The sequence below is a fragment of the Euprymna scolopes genome, chromosome 32 (assembly GCF_053919585.1).
Source record: "Euprymna scolopes isolate OS-2025 chromosome 32, ASM5391958v1, whole genome shotgun sequence".
Classification (NCBI taxonomy): Eukaryota; Metazoa; Mollusca; class Cephalopoda; order Sepiida; family Sepiolidae; genus Euprymna; species Euprymna scolopes.
Window position 1 is genome coordinate 43,023,306 of NC_136513.1, and position 17,976 is coordinate 43,041,281.

Genomic DNA, 17,976 nt, shown 5'->3' on the forward strand with positions numbered 1-17,976 from the left:
ATCTGCCTGCTTCCTACTGGACTACAACTTGGATGTCTTCAAGTCCAATGTTAGCAAATTCCTAATGAACCGCCCTTTTAAGTAAACACTTCATCAAATCTCCACACTAACGTAATGTACTTGCAATAACCCTTATCCCTGAGTGGCTTCCGGGCCTTGATAAGTGGTGATCACTGTGTAAAAAAAAAAAAAAAAAAAAGTAGCGAATATTTTTCTAGAGATGGGATGCGTAAACTGGGAAAACAAAACTGTCAGCATCCGTAGGCAAACAATTGAATCGTTACCTCAATTTTCTCCATGTTTTCAATCGTCTTTTTTTGTCTCCCTTATTTACAATTTTTTGCAACGTTATAAAAAAAAAAACTTCAAACGCTAATAATTTTTTTTCTTTTTTAACAAAAGAATTTATTACTGTTACTCCCTCCCCATCTCGACACCGCCTTAAAAGTCTCTTGCTTCTGCTCCACTGCACGCTGGCCGTAGACAGCCATTTCTCATATGTTCATCTTTTTCGACCACTTTCTTCTTTCCTCATTATATACATCCATCTCCTTCGGCATCGACCTTTTTTCCCCCTCGACCACGTGGTATCTTTTGTTGCTTTCTTCAGATGCAAGCCCGAGCACACCCACCAACTTGCATACGTGCTCGAATGCTGCTCCTGCTGCTAATATAATCGCTTGCCATACATCCTTCGACTGCTGCTGATATTTTCACATGCGCTCATATGCGCTCTGTTACAATATGAAATAGGGGGTGAATGTCTAACATCCAGTAGGATGCCCCATCTCCAGCTTGAGTAAAATGATAGAAATAGAAAAAGAAAAGCGAATTGAGCAGATATATACAACAGAATTGCTACTGTGTTGGCATCTCGTGTGATTTTGCTCAGGACTGTCATCATTCGGGATGTCCGTTAGTCAATGTAAGAAGCAGGCGCAAACAAATCAAATTGAAGGCCATTGCAACAATAAGCAAGAATTTCTCTTGTTATTCCCGGTGGTGGAGGTTTTATGTTCTGTCAAAGTCTGTCACATTTATTTGGGGGAGGGGGGGGGGATTCGCTCCAGACAAGGCAAGAAGCCACTTGATGTAAGGAGCTAACTAAAAAAATACTATTTCAAGAAAAAAAAAAAGCAGTTAACAATAAGTGAGAGATGGAATCGATTCTGGCCCAGAAAACAGCAATTCTTCCCCTTTTGTCAGAAATATTGCTCATGGAATGTGAAGAATAGACAAAATAAAGGAAGCAGGAGTTACGAGGTCGGCGAATGTAAAGCCAATGTCCACTTTCAACTGTCGTATACGTTTTTTGATTTCAGTTAAAAATAGCATTTTAATGAAAACACCTGAATGGCCCTTGCCGCTAATGATGCTTAACAATGCCACAAAGACCCGATGAAAAGACACGCCAAGTAGATGTAGCCAAGTACGAGGATCATTCTAAAAATAAAGCCTACTACTTGCTTTTTAAACTAAAAAAGTTGAAGAGCTATAAATGAATGGCTCTCCTCTTGGGGAGGCTCCATGTTTTGAGAAGCTTCTGGGTTTGACCTTTACTCCTGATCTAAAATGGAATACGTACATCAAATCTGTTGCCAAAGTTGCTGGAAAAATGATGGGATCCTTCTATCAATCTAGTAGATATCTACCTGCTGATGCAATACTCTACTTATATAAGAGCAAGGTACGTCCAAGGATGGAGTATTGTTGTCACATCTAGACAGGAGTTGCTAGGAATGCTTATCCTGCCTTGACAGAGTTCAGAATAGACTTTTTAGCCTAGTGGGGGATGACTTTTCTCTTCCCTGCAATCTCTTTCTCACAGAAGAGACATTGCGAGCTTGTCTCTGTTTCATCGTTATTTTCATGGCAAGTGCTTGTTTGAGCTCCAATCTATGGTCCCCCTTCGCCAAACATTCATGAAAAACATTCATTTGGCTGAAAACACTATCAATAATTTCCCCCACTCTTTATCCGTGCCTAAACCTAATCGTAGATTCCATGAACAATGCTTCTTTCTTAGAACTGCACACTTGTGGAATTTTCTTCCATTTACCTGCTTTCCAGCTGACTACAATATGGCCGTCTTCAAGTCCAATGTGAGCAATGAGCCGTTCCCCTTAAGTAACCCAATTTTACCAAATTTACACTTCTAATGATTGCTAAGATATTGCCCTTTTGACCACTGTACACTCTTTAACCCTTATCCTCGAGTGGCTTTGATAAGTGGTGCTTCCCTTGTAAAAGATAAAAAATAAAGACAGGAGTGGTACTATTAAAACAATCAACCTTTTTGTGCGCCAAAATTAATTTTTCTACAAAGTCACCACCATTTCCAATGCACTTTTGTTAGCAATGAACGATGGCTGCTGTGCATGGGCGTCCAGGTGTGTTTTGTCATACGAGAGTCATGGTTACATTTTTTTTAACTAAAAAAGTTAAAGAGCTACAAACACGGGAGTGGTACCATTAAAAATGAGTGAACTTATATGCTTAAGAATTTATTTTTCCACATAGTCACCGCCATTCTTAATGCACTTTTGCCAGGAATTCAGTAATACATCTCTGCTTCTGACATATGCCCATGAGAGAGATTGCTTTCTTAGACCCTCACACCATCAATATCTGCAACAGAGAGATGAAATTTTCAGGTCATGGAGCCCTGGAGCTCCATGAGATAGGCTGAGGAGCTCCGGAACCCTTTTTTAACGTTGACCAAATGCTTTATTTGGAAAAAATAACCGGCTGCAAATATTTATTTATTGATCTTTTTTTTCACGGAGATATAATAAATAAAGAGTTTCAGGATGGTTCATGAAAAAGAAAATAAAAAAAAATAAATTAACAAAAAATGCAACAATTTTTGAGTAATCAAAAAACAAACATTATTATTAGTTAGTGTTAAAATTTTAAATTGATATTTGTTTTTCTTTTTTTCTTTTTTTTTTTACATGGAGGTCACCACTTATCAAGGCCCGGAAGCCACTCAGGGATAAGGGTTATTGCGTGTACAGTAATCAATGGGACAGTATCGTAATAATCGTTAGTAATGGAGATTTGATCAAGTGTTTTACTTAAGAGGGCGATTCATCAGGAATTTGTTTATATTGGACTTGAAGACATCCAAGTTGTAGTCAGGTGGTAAACAGGCAAACGGAAGAAAATTCCACAGGCGTGCACTCCTAAAAATGAAGCTTTGTTAACGGAATCTACATTTTGATATAGGCACAGATAAAAAGTGGGGAAAATTTCTGACAGTGGTTTCAGCTAGACGGGTGTTTTTCGTATTTATTTTAGAAATTATCTTGTTAGTGCTCCATGAAAAACCTTTACCCTGCTCAGGAACTCCATGGTGTTCTGAAGTTTGGGAAACTCTGCTCTAAAACTTTCGCTGCAGAATCACCCTACAAACGTTTTTGATAAAAGCACATGCGGCCTTATCTCTTTTCGAACACGATACAGGGGAGATAACTCCATTTACCAGGTTCAAGAGGTATGTCCGTGAAATACTTGATGTCAAATTAAAGATAGAAAAACAAGACTTTGGTTTATATTTAGAAATATATAAATAAAAAAAAAAAAATGCAAAAAGTCTTTATAATTTACGTATCCATCACAAAACGAAGATATCATATTCCAAAAATCATGTAAATTGATCGGCTAGTTTATTGTTTTTTAAACTAAGAAAATCAAGATTTACAGTCTTTAAAAAGTTTTATTTTGAATACAAACAAAATCGAGTCTGTAGTTAAATTCGAAAACTTGAAATTTGAATTTCTAGTGAAACGAATGGTATCTACTGAATTGTCATGTAGCAGTAATGAAAATATCCAAAACTTACGATAAACAATAAGTTCAAAAATTAATTATTGATAAAATGTTTTCGAAGACAATCAGTGAAAATTAAGTTTTGTTAAATGGATCAAAGATTTTCATTTTTCAGAAAATATTTACCTCCCTTTTGTCACAATTAGAACGCTCCAGTTTCTTTTTTTTATTTTTATTTTTTTTTTTCAAACCTTAAATTTTGCTAATTGCCTTCAAAAACTTTCATTAATAATTAATTTTCTACCTTATCGTTTTTTGTAATTTTGGGATATGTGTATTACTGTGACATGACAGTTCAGTAGATACCATTGGTTTCAATTGAAATTCAATATTTCATTTTTTTAATTTCGCTACAATTTGGTCAAGATCAAAGTGTAGTATCTGTTCTCCAGATGCTGCACTTCCATTTCTTGTTCTCTTTTGGTGGAAGAGCAGTCATTCATGAGTGAGACATTTTTTTTTTTGTGCCTTTTCTCCACATTAAAAAACGACCCTGGTGTCTAACTCTGTCCCGTGGGGAGGCATAGTAAATAGGTACAATAAGGGAGAAGAACCATAAAATTAACTGGTAATCAAACTGAATTGTCACTCTTGAATTTTAATACATTCAAAAAAAAACATAACGCCTCACAGCCTCCATCTTGCTTGATCAATTTACATCATTTTTGGAATATGACATCTTTGCTCCGTGATGATAAGTACATCATAAAGATTTGTCTGTATATTTTATTTTATTAAATTGAATTCTATATAAGAACCAAAACTTTTGTAAAAAAAAAACATATATATATATATCAGGTATTCAAGAGTGAAAACTAATGAATTTAACAAGGTTATTAAGAGTGCTCAATAAAAAGAAGAGCAATATATATTTTATATCTTATATATTAAACATATACATCTTTTGTAAAAAAAACAAATATACATATATACATATATATATATATATATATATATATATATGTTTTATTTTTTATCACCGTTTTATATGTTTGGTTACATATGTTTCAGATGTTGGACCATGTTTACGATCTAACAGCCTCGTCAGACCTTACAGAAGTGGTTGTCAGTATTAGGAAGAAGTGTTTTTCTTCTAAAACACTTCTTCCTAATACTAACAACCACTTCTGTAAGGTCTGACGAGGCAGTTAGATCGTAAATATGGTCCAACATCTGAAACATATGTAACCAAACAGATAAAACGGTAATAAAAAAATAAAGCACATATTTGCTCTGCAATAGTATTGAGCACTCTCTTCAGGTTTTTACTAATTACCAGTTTTACCATATTACCATATATATATATATATATATATATATATATATTTGTTTTTTTTTACATATATAATATATATATATATATATATATATATATATATATATTTGTTTTTTTTTACATATATAATATATATATATATATATATTTGTTTTTTTTTACATATATAATATATATATATATATATATATATATATATATATATATATATATATATATACAAGGTTATTAAGAGTGCTCGATAAAAAAAAAGAGCAATATATATTTGATATATTAAATGTATACATCCATTCACGTGAAATTATTTTTCATTTTTTCCCCACTCCTTTTCTTTTCACTGTTTTTCATTTTCACGCCAGTATGATCTGCTTTATACTTGCGATTTCATTAAATATTTTACAAGCAAAATCTTATTCTGCATTTTGCTAACTCCTCCTCTCCTCTGATGAGAAGGAAAGTATTTCTTTTGAAACTCTAGACATATCTAAGGCTTTTGACAGGGTATGGCATGAGCGTCTCCTCAGGAAAATTAGATCATACGGTATCACTGGTAGAATACTTAACATAATTAAATCCTTCTTAGATAAGAGAAAAATCCAGGTTGTCCTCGACGGTCGTACATCTAAACAATATGATATAAATGCTGGAGTGCCCCAGGGGTCTATCCTTGGACCTCTACTGTTCCTGATATTCATAAATGACCTACCCGACAAAATTTCCTCTGAGATGGGTATATATGCTGATGACACCACTCTCTATAACAGGCACGACAGGAAAACAAATGAACACATATCTAAAGAAATGGCAGAAACACTAAAGGATTACCTCCAATCTGTAGTGGAATGGAGACAAAAATGGATGGTCACATTCAATGCTGCCAAGACTAAACTAGTTTCATTCAGTGATTACAAGAAACCTTCTCTACCACCTATAGCAATGGCCAACGACTCTTTATCTGAGAGTACGTCTTTCAAGCTCCTTGGCCTAACGTTCACAGGAAACATGAGTTGGAACAATTACATTGAGGGCATTGCCAGGGCCGCTGCGAGGAAGGTGGGCTCTCTCTACCGTGCTAGAAAATTACTAACACCCGAAATAAGGCAACCATTCGCCCATGTATGAAGTATTGCTGTCATATTTGGGCTGGTGCATCGGCTACTAGTCTCTCGCTCCTTGACAGGGTTCAGAAGAGAGTCGCAAATCTGATAGAGCATTCACCAAGTTCAGGACCTAACGAACTGCAAGCACTTGAGCCCCCACGACGTGAACACCCTCAACAGGCTGCAAAATCCCACCCCTACACTGTAGAGATCCCTAGATGTAAAAGATCTTTCTACTCCAGTAGTTTCTTCCCCAGAACCGCTAGACTTTGGAATTCCATTCCAGGTCCCTGCTTCCCCAACTGTACTGACGTGCAGAAGTTCAAGTGCAACGTGAACAGACATCTTGCTGCCCAAATCCCTACATAGTGCCCCAGTAGTTGTTGCCCCTGATAGTAGCCCCCTACACCAAAGTGGCAATGTGCCTTGTTTGGGGTGAAAATGTAATAAAAAAAAATTTTTTTTAACTTTGCGGATTAAGGATAATCCATTTTATTTGTGTTTTCTTTTTGAAAATTAAATGTTTTTAACTCTTTCTAAAGTGTGTTTCAACGTATTTTATTAAATTCTTGTACTTATATATATTTGCTCAATGTATATTAAATATAATAATAGAGCATATATAAAACAGTATAGTTACATTCCAAGATCCAAATATTTATTTTTCATGAAAAACAGCTCCTCCAACATATTAGAAAATCGGGATATTTTTTAAAGAAATGTTTTTTATGCAAAAACAAACGGTTATCATTATGTCAATATCGCCTCTTTTCATGCATGTACTCTTCAGAAAAATTAGAAATTCTTTGCTTAGATAGAGAAAATGCATAACAATATAATGCTGCAAGAAGAAATTGTTCATAGGAGACTCAACATCGTGTGTTTGTTCTGGCAGCCATCTTTGTTAATATATATATCTATAATATAAAGCTGAACGTCTGTGTGTGTGTCTGGTCACGAATAGGCTCCTATATGGTTGACTATTATAGAAAACTGATCACATAATGATAGAAGATGTGTCGAGACACAGGAACGGGTATGTTTGATCTGGCATAATGATGATTCATTAAAATTGTGGGGTCTGCGTACGCGCCTGGTCCACAAAATATGGAAATAAAAAATTTAAAAATTACAAAAAAACGTTTACAAGTGTTTTTGATATAGATGTACATAATAATACTTTGATAAATGTTTTAACTTTAATAGGGATGGTATAATAAAATTGTGGGGTCTGCGTTCGCGCCTGGTCTCCATAGAATGGAAATAGGCACAAACTTTAATAAAGACTTTTCATATCTATCTGCGTAAGTATACTTTGATAATTATGTTTTAGTTTGAAGAAATATGGTATAATAAAATTATGGGGTGTTCGTTCACGCCTGACCTCCATAGAATGGAAATATGTCACAAAGTTTAACAAAGTTTTTTAATATAGATCCACAGAATATTGTGATAAGTATTTCAGTGTGAACAGGTATGGTATAATAAATTATGGGGTTTATATATTTTATTTTTACTTTCATCATATTTTGCTTTGGTTTTGATACCCCCAAATTTGAAGCTATCTCTTTACAACCCTTCCTTTTCATAAGCTATCATACTTTCATAAATCAGAGTCCATTTTCTCTAGGCTGTTTTTGAACCCAGTTAATGACGGGTACTTTTGCTAGTATATATATATATAAACCCAACCAGTTTACAAGTGTATAATTTGAAAAGGAAAATAAGGAGTACTGTACTTGCTCGAAGGGATATTTTCATGAAATCAATAATTTGTGACAATAAATTGTCACAAATTATTTAATGATTTCATGAAAATATCCCTTGGAGCAAGTAGAGTACTCTTTATTTTCCTTTTCAAATTTAAAGAAAAAAATTATCTGTAAAAATAAACAAAAAAATAAAATTTTTTTAGTAAAACACCAAAAATAAAACAAAAAAACATTCAACCTGTTTACAAGTGAATAATTTGAAAAGGAAAATGAAGAGTACTCTACTTGCTGCATCCAATTAAAGATAAAAATCATCTGTAGTAAAAACAAAAAAAAGATATATATATCCAACCTGCTTGCGAATGTATAATTTGCAAAGTGAAATAAAAAGTAGAATTTCATCATCATGAATCTTTCTATGATCTGCTTTCTATTCCCGCATTTCCAGTAGATGCAACAAATGCCCCCCCCCCAATTAACACAGAATTAATTCAATCAACAACAAAAACGCATTTGTAGTTTTTCTTTGTGATTTAATAATTTTAGGAAATCAAAATTCATTTCAATGGAATCAAATGAAATCAAGAGAATCCATAAAAGATTCAAATTTCACGAGCGATACATTTAAACAATGATTCTCACACAAATACATGCACACAATTCTAAAAAGTTTTCTTAAATGCAAAAATAAACGTCATACCGGCATGAAAGGAAATGTCTCATTAATTGTTAAACGGATCAATTTCTGGATTGAATATTCCGAAAGTCATTTGATTTTGAAAAAATTTTGGTGAATCTGATTTTTTGAGATGAAGACTGATTATTTGTATTATTTAGATTCTTTGGAATACTATTCTTATCTTGAGCATTATTTTTTTTTTTTCACAATGTTTCGGTTGATGTAACCTTCAGCCTTCTCTAGATGTACCTTGTCAAAGGAATATTTCTGTTGAACTTGGCAATCTGCATGAAATCTCGAATGAACCCCTTTTTTCATTTATGTACAAATAAAATTAAGGCAAAAAGAAATATAATAATAATAAGCCATAAAAAAATCGAATAAAAAAATGAAAAATAAATAAAAATAAAAGAATGAGAAATGAAAACAAGAGATGAAAGAGAAGGAAATAGAAAATAAATAAGCTAAGCATGCGGAGACTCCCTCCATTCTGGCAAAAATTTACTTTCACTATAACTAATGTTTGTACAAAATTTTTTTTTTTTAAAACCAAGGCATGGTTATTGAGAAAAGTATGAATGGATGAACGATTTTGGGGCAATTTTACTCCTATAATCCTCCCCTAGGGGGGAGATAAGAGTTATCTCGGAAAATCCATTCTGGCAAAAATTTACTTTCACCATGACTAATGTTTGTCCACGGCATGGTCAGTGAGAAAAGTACGGACAAATAAACAGACAGACGGACGAACGGAAGGGAATTACTAGGTCCAATCCCTCCTTTGTCGGAGAACAAAAAGAAAAATATTTTTAATAGATAGAGAGAGCAGGATAATGAATGGACGCATGGAAACATGATAGAGGCGGAGAAGAAATAATAATAAAAAAGAAGAGGAGTGGGGAAAAGAAAGATGAGGCATGGAAGGATTGGTTGTTTTTGTTTTACGGCATATCAACCCTTTTCGGGTTATTTAATGCCGAATCCAAAGATTTTGAAGAAAAAATTTTTAATAGAATATATTTGTTGTTTTCACGTCGGTTTCTATTTAACCCATAGTTGGGACCCTAACAGGTACTACCACTCTGGGTCAGAGTGGACCTGGGAGCAATGGTAATTAAAGGGTGGCTCCACACTCCCCAAAACCCACAAGCTGGGGCCTCACCACTGGATATAGTTTAAGGTCATATCTAGGACCCCCATTGAGAGACTTTTACCCTCTGCAGGGGGACAGTTGGTGTATTCTAATGCCCCACTGACAGGGCCAGCATGGAAAGAAGGGAGGGAGAAGGGAAAAAAGGGAGGGGGAGTACACTCTTGTTACGATACATAGATAAGAAGGTTATGACTCTTGAAAAAGCCCATACTAAACATTTTTAGTTCTCTCCACCTTGGTTTTTAATACCGTGCTTATATATAACTATTTCATTTAATCACATAAACTAATGTATGAAAGTATAAATTTATGCATAAACTTTAACAGTGCTCAATACATAGGTAGAGCTAGGTAGTAAGCTATAAAATATATATGGCAATTAAGCTACACAGAATATTCCGAGTTTCATCCACGCTAGGATTCATCAGGCTTATGTGTTGTGGTTGTCTCACGTTTTTATATACCAAAATAGCACACACAAAGGAAGGGGTGAACCGGAGGTACACTGGGCTTTTGTCCTGTAAGTGCCTGCTCACTGGCTGATTAGGAAGGGTGTGATGGAAACTAGGAAGCTGATTGGCTAACTAAAAACTCAATGGAATGTGTGTATATAAAAACGCGAAACAACCACAACTCCTTGCATAAGCTTGATGAATCCTAGCATGGAGGAAATGTGGAATATTCTGTGTAGCTTAATTGCCATATATATTTTATAACTTTCTCTCTCTCTCTCTCTCTATATATATATATATATATATATATATATATATATATATATATATATAGTGAATAAATGACAAAAAGTTATATTCCAAAATTCATGATGTTGACCATCTTATAATTTATTTCATTAATAATTCAGTTGACATTTGCAATTCTTGACAATATCTGTTTCATAGCGCAAAATCAATCACTTTTTATATCAATCAGTGAATCTATTTTGCCCTTAACTCATCAGAAGGAATAGCAACAATCAATCGGTCAAAAGGAAATAAAGTGTGATTTGACATGATTAAAATCTGAAAATTGGAAGAGAAGCCGCAAATACCTTTAATGTTTCCACTGTGCCATTTTAATAGGTATATATATATATATATATATATATATATATATATTATATATATATATATATATATATATATATTATAAATCTTCTGCACACATACTTTTTCCACCATTTTGATTATCACTTTTCATAAAGGGAGAACTTTTTCCCAAAATTAACAAAAGACCTTTATTATCCAAGGACTTTACACTACCCCAGACATATCAGTAACCTAGTTTGCTAATGATTGTGAAATATTTTTAGTAAAAAACAAAAAAAATTTTTAAATAATAAAAATAGGTACTTGTTTACCGTCATCTCAATACAATCTCATCTGTTTGCTTTTGTTTTTTCTTTCACTTTTCTAGTTTTCTGTATTGCTTTTGGCACCTCACATCTCTCAATAATAATGAAATAAAATTAAATCTATATACTTACATAAAGAATTTCATTACATAACCTGAAGAAGGTCGGAGGTTACATTGACCGGAAATTATAAAAAAAACGTTTTTAAAAACATTCAATATGAGAACAGTAGTCCGAAGAATCCAAATAATATGAAACAAAACAAATAGTTTTGATTTTATTTTTAGTTTTAAATGTTTAGGTATTATTGTAGCCCTGCATGTTCAGCTAATTTACCCCCGTCACACACACAAAAATACACGAGTGAGATTCTACTTCTTTAAGTGATTACATCTAAATAACCTGAAAAGGTAGACAGTAAAAATAAATAAAACAAACAAAACAAAGCATTATTTTAGACTTTAAAGCGGGGAATAATTTTCACATATAAATTTAACATAAAATGATCACTCACTTTTGAACCAGATAGCATTTTTAAGGATGGCTTCTTAAACAGCTATCTGGTCTTGAAGTGGGTTGATAATTCAACTTTGTGGTTTGGAATATCATCAGGTGAGCAAGGGGGTAGTAGCAACAGGTGCAGGGCTACAGTTTTACCAATATTTACTGATTACATAATACTATTATGAGTGTTGCCATCTTGCCTGCGTCTGTCGGAGGTATTGACAACATAAAAAGATTTTGATTTTCCTAAACAAAAATGATTTTACAGGGTCACAGATGTAAACAATTTAAATAAAAGAACCGATAAGCACTTCTGGTATCTTTCATTTCTCTCAAAGTCGCGAATGCTATCATCCACGTGCGGAATTATTCACGTTACACGGAACATGTTAATCGTCTCCAAAAAAGAAAACAAAATATGTTGTCAATAATCGACATCAAAGTCGCTGTCACAGTCATCACCATCATCGAAGATTGGAGTTTCGCACTGACGCACAGTCTTGCTGGCTTTGATCACAGTGTCCACAGAACTGTTATTTGGGAGAAATCCATGTCTGTAAAGAAAAAGAAAAGAAAAAAAAATTTCATTGAATTAAAAACAAAACAAAAAAACTACAGGATAGAATAATACAACTGTCACCCTAAAAGAAAAAAACAACACTACAGCTTTATTTTAAGACTTTTATTGGAAAAATTCTCTTTAATGTAGCCGCCTTCAGCCTTAATCACCACCTCGATACGGGTCCAGAACAGGGAGCATGCCTTTCTCACAAGAGCCAGCAGGAGCTTGGCGAATACTTGGTAGATGGTGGCGATCAGGCTGACTTAGGTGTTGTGGGAGTTCGTGTTGGTGATGTTCTCATTGTATGACCAAATGAAGTAGTCCAACAGTTCAGGTAAAAAGACGAGAGGGAGGGGCAGTGAGAGATGAGTACAATGTCGTAGCACTCCTTCTGAAGGCAAGCCTGGGTCTCTTTGGAGTTGTGGGCTAGTACCAAGTCCTGTTGCCCCACCCAGGGTCTGCCAGCAGCCATCTGATTGCACCAAGGGATTACCACAGTCTTCAGCACATCTAGATACACTTTTGTTTCAAGCCGACTTTGAAGATGTGAGGTGGCATAATGTGGCCCTCACTTGAAACCACCAAAGACCATAACTGTGGATAGAAACTTTGTTTTCATCAACCTGGGCACGTCCCTGATATCCAGATTTGCATTTTGAAGGTGCTAGCAATGGTCCTATTGTCATAACTTGGATTGGTAGAGAGCATAAGTCGTACAGCAGCACATCGCCAATCTCGCTTGTTGAACATTGTGTCACTTTCAGACATAATAGGAAGATCCTATCGCTCTTGGGATTTGCGCTAACTAGTAGATGGTTTACAACAAAAAAAGAAAACCGGTTTTCATCAAATGGAAATGGAATCATGTCGTCTTTTCTGGGGCAACAATTTTATCATTCCACCCTATATATATGTATATTTTTTATAAACAGCAGTTTTTTTTTTTAAGAACTGATCAGATGTGAACATCACATTTGCAATCCTGTAAATTTAATATATTTTTTCAATTGAGGACAAATGTGATAAACAGTGTTCACTGATAATACGAATTTGGACATTATTTGTGTTATTTTTCATATGTGTGCAACCCTGCTAGTTTAACATAACTAAAGTCAAAGTTATCCAAAAAAAATCTAAAAACTAACAAAAAAAAAAATCCAATTTGTGAAACAACTCTCGATTGCATCAATCTTCAAATCTGAAATGTAATCATTGAAAAACCAGTTCTTCTCAACCTTTTAAAACATGGCCAATGCGAGTCGTTCTACTAATTCAACTAAAGTCAGTAAAAAGTTAAGAAAAAAAGCAATCAAGGAAATGTGCAAACGATATAAAATAAAAACAATCTGGTAATCTCTAAATATAAAAGCGAAAATGTATGTATGTGTGTTCGCTTTTTCTCTATGTCTACAAAAGGCTTTTTTCAGAGAAGTGGTCAGTCGGTTCACAACTTTTTAAAACTTTTTATATCACATGTAAATCGTAATATCTCAGAGTTAACAATGAAGCTCGCCTGTCTATTTAATTTGCTCGACTTCGGGAAGATAAATATTCAACATTTGTCGCTCGCCGCATGTGGATTGGTCTTTTTCCTATAATAAAAGCGACACTAATTCTGGCGGCATTTTCCATCTACCGCAGGAAATGTCCGAAAGCAATCAGCTTTGATCAATGTGGAAATATTTTCCATATATCAAACAATTGCTATTCAATTTGGACAAGGGGAGCTGGTCCCCCCCCAACATCTTGGAAAAATAGAAATAAAAAAAAGTGTTCCCGAAGTAAATGAAATGCTGTCCAGCAGTCAAACTTGACCTCATTAAGTCATTAAAACGTGCACCTGCCAAATCCAAGTAATTAAATAAATTCAAACGTGTTTCCGTTAGCATCTCGCGGTGGGTCAATGGTTATAACCGTTGCACTCTTTTTTTTTCACACTTTAATTTCCAACTTTGCCTCAACGGTTCGGGTTCAATCCTCATACTTACCTACCAAAACATTTTTTTTTAATTTACCCCCCCCCCGGAGTTTTGATTTACCCAAAACCACACACACCTCCAAACACCCGGGCAACGCCGGGTACCCCTCGCTAATGTTGAATAAAAGTTATAGGTGACAATCTTCTAGAGGTTGAAGGTTTAAGCCTCAGTGCGAGCAATACAAAGAATACAATCAAGATATAATAATACGGAATCCTTATTTTAATTTTTATCAAACTCTATTACACAATTTTGATTCTAAAAAAATGTTTATAATGTCAGGCTTAAATTTGAAGGTGCTTAAGAAAATTCAGGAAACTTTGCTTAATTGATGGCAAATTACTATGAACCAAATTTAATGCAAATCTGAAAAGTTTGAATTTATTTTCTATTGTTACTTTCATGGCAGATGTTCAACTGAGCTCTAATCCATGTTCCAACCCCCACCCCACGTCTTTTTGTTTAAAGGAGTCACCACTTATCAAGGCCTAGGGCCCACTCGAGGATAAGGGTTAATGAGTGTAGAGTGGTCAAGGGGAACATGGCAGTCATCATTAGTAGTGGATATTTTGTAAATTGGATTACTTAAGAGGATGGCTCATCAAGAATTTGTTCACGTTGGACTTGAAGACGACCATATTGTAGTCAGTTGGAAAGCAGGAAAACAAAGCAGGGTTCCACAGGCGTGCAGTTCTAAGAAAGAAGCTTTGTTCATGGAATCTACGTTTAGGTTTAGGCACGGATAAAGAGTTGGGGAAATTATTGATAGTAGTTTCAACTAGACGAGTGTTTTTCGTGAAAGTCAGGCCAGGGGAACCATAGATTGGAGCTCAGATGAGCACTTGCCATGAAAATAATGATAAAGCAGAGACAAGCTTGCAACATCTCTTCTGTGGGAAAGAGGTTCCAGGGAAGAGAAAAGGGCATCCCCCACTAGGCTATGAAGTCTATTTTGAACTCTGTCAAGGCAGGGTAAGGTGCTTCTAGCAGCTCCTTCCCAGATGTGGCAACAATACTCCATCCTTGGACGCACTTGGCTCTTATACATGTAGAGAATTGTATCAGCAGAGAGATATCTACTGGAACGGTAAAACGATCCCACTATTTTCTCAGCAATCTTGGCAACAGATTTGATGTACGTGTTCCATCTCAGATCAGGAGTAAACATCAAGCCCGGAAGTTTGTCAAAACATGGATCCTCCTCAAGATGCCAGATGAGGATCAGAGTGGCGATGATGAAAAGATAGAAGTTTGGTCTTAGATGCATTAAAATTAACCAGTCACCTTTTCCCCCCATCATACCACGTGCTCTAGATCAAAGGAGAGAGAATCAGAGAGAACTTGATCGTTTACAGCCTTTGAAATGTTACCATAGATGGTAGTGTCGTCATCAGAAATGTCTACAACTGATCTTAAATGTGATTTGAGAGATCATTGATGTAGATCAAAAAGAGAGTTGGGCCCAGGATGGACCCCTGAGTCACTCCAGCATTAATTCTGTGAGCTTCAGATTTTTGCCCGTCAACCACTACTTTTATGAACCTAATTTTCAAATACGGGGCATACTGATGAGGTTTTCCAGGGTGTTGGGAAGCAATTCTCTTTAAGACAATGCTTAAATAACTTTGTAAGTATGGGAGCTAGTTCTGGTTGAAACTTTTTGAGCACTATAATAGGAATGCTATCAGGGCCAGTTGCTTTACTAAAATTGAGATTTTTGATTAGCTTGACAACATCACGCACAGATATTTGTATGTCACATAGCATGTTTTCAGGCACAGGAGGAAATATCAGGGGTTGGCAGCCCTCATCGCATAGGGTAGAATTAGCTGCAAAGTTTTTGGAAAAGAGTGTGGCTTTGTTCAATGATTACTTCAGGTCCATAGAGGGCAAATATAAATGCAGTGGTGTGAGCAAGTGCAATTCGAAAGCACATATAGGGCAATTTAGGGTCTTCTCTGGAGATGCCCTTACCACATGGCACATATTCCATGGCCCTGTCAATCTTGGGGGGCGGGGGGGGGGAGCAGATTTGGATGTTAAACTAGAATATCTTTTAATAACAAAGTCGGTCCAATGCCAGTTTCTCTTAGGAAGAATAGGTCAGGTTTGGTCTCCCGTAATTGGATTTCAACCACTGGAAGGTTGGAATGTAAACCCCTAATGTTAGAGAAAGAGACATGGTAGTGCGTTGGAAGTTGAAGTTCCGGGGTTAATAATGTATTTTTTCTGGAGACTTTTCATGATAGAGTTTTAGGATTTGTAGAATAGGTCGACAGACTTGGTTAGAGCAATCCAGAGAGAGAAACTAAAGGACAAAAAAGAGATGAAGAAATATTTTTTGTTTGTAGACCATGACAAGGTAAAGCCGTAACAATTACCCACTAATATGGCATCGAGAAGCCTCACCAGAAGTGTCTGCATGGTCCAGAATCTATTCACCAAATGGCAATACAGCAGCCCCAGTACTTTACACCTGCTGATAGGACGGAATCCTTAGTGGTTAGTCCAAGAAAACATTAGTAACAAATACACATTTAGATACAACAACCGTCAACTATTTTCCTTACACTCTGTGCTTAAAATTAAGCGTAAATTCTATGAGCAAAATTTATTTCCTAAAACTGTCTGTGAAACACGATACCGTGAAGCTGCTTCCTAGCTGACTATAACTTGGTCCTTTTCAAATCATATGTAAATAACTTTTTGTTGATCCATCCTCTTAAATAACTAAGTCCTACCCAAGTGTCACCATTACTGATAATCACTGAGTTGTTTTTTCAACTCTCTAACACTTATTAACCCTTATCCTTGAGTAGCTTTTCGGCCTTAGTAAGTGGTGATTTTAAAGTAAAAAGAAACATTTTGTCAAACGTGATGTTGGGTTCATATTATGCATAAAAAAAACACTTTTAAACTAAAATTGAAGGAAATCTACTGTAAAATTTTGTAAAAAGCAGAAATATCCGAATTTTCACTAAGAGCTTTCATTCTCTTTGGATAAAACTAAACATATCCGACATTAATACCTTTGTGTAGTAACTGTGTTCCAAAATTCATAATGATTAGTTTATGAGCAAATTCTATACATGAAAATATGAAATTCAAAATGAAGGCAGAGAGACCTGGAGGCTCGACGTATCACCCGTTTTATGCAGGCTTTCTCAAAAGGGACGGTCTCTCCACCTCCATTTTAAATTTCATAGCATCAGATTTTAATCATTTTAATAATTTTCATATAGAAATATAGAAATACTAGAAGGCTGCCCGGCATTGCCCGGTCATAAAATACACATAAATATTATATTTTAATTAATGCAGAATCATTATTTATTAGAAACAGAAATACTGTAGGTATTAAAAGTAATGTTAAATTCCTTTAAAAAAAAAATGAAAAGCGGAGATCGAAACCAAAACCTAACGACAGTGAGTCAAGTACGATAACCATTACACCAGTTTGATACGAGCTTTAAAAAGTGTTTTCAAACCTACTTATTCTTAATATAAGTAATCTGTCATGTGAACGATTCACAAATGCGCATTCCTGAAACAGTTGTCAAACAGATATAAATCCGATGACCCCCATATTCCAATTTTTCAATTTTTACCCCTTAGCAGCCCTTTTTTCTGGATGAAAACTGATTAAAAAATTTTCTACATGTCTGAATATCATATATACCAAGTTTCAAGTCTGTAGATCAAACATTCGTTGAGTACATAGGTCGAGTATGTGTCCTCACACACACATTCTCACTTTTATATATATATATATATATATATATATATATATATATATATATATATATACACACACGTCGAATACAAACAA

The 17,976-nt window shown here is 35.0% G+C and overlaps 1 protein-coding gene across 1 annotated transcript in view; it reads right to left on the reverse strand.

The window, feature by feature from the left end:
* Positions 1-11,138: 11,138 nt before the first annotated feature.
* LOC145256306 (phosducin-like protein) overlaps positions 11,139-17,976 on the reverse strand; it is a 42,741-nt gene continuing 35,903 nt past the window's right edge. Inside the window, exon 8 of the mRNA XM_080115035.1 lies at positions 11,139-12,160. Coding sequence (XP_079971161.1) covers positions 12,031-12,160 — 130 coding nt within the window. The 3' untranslated portion in view covers positions 11,139-12,030. The remainder of the gene's footprint in view (positions 12,161-17,976) is intronic.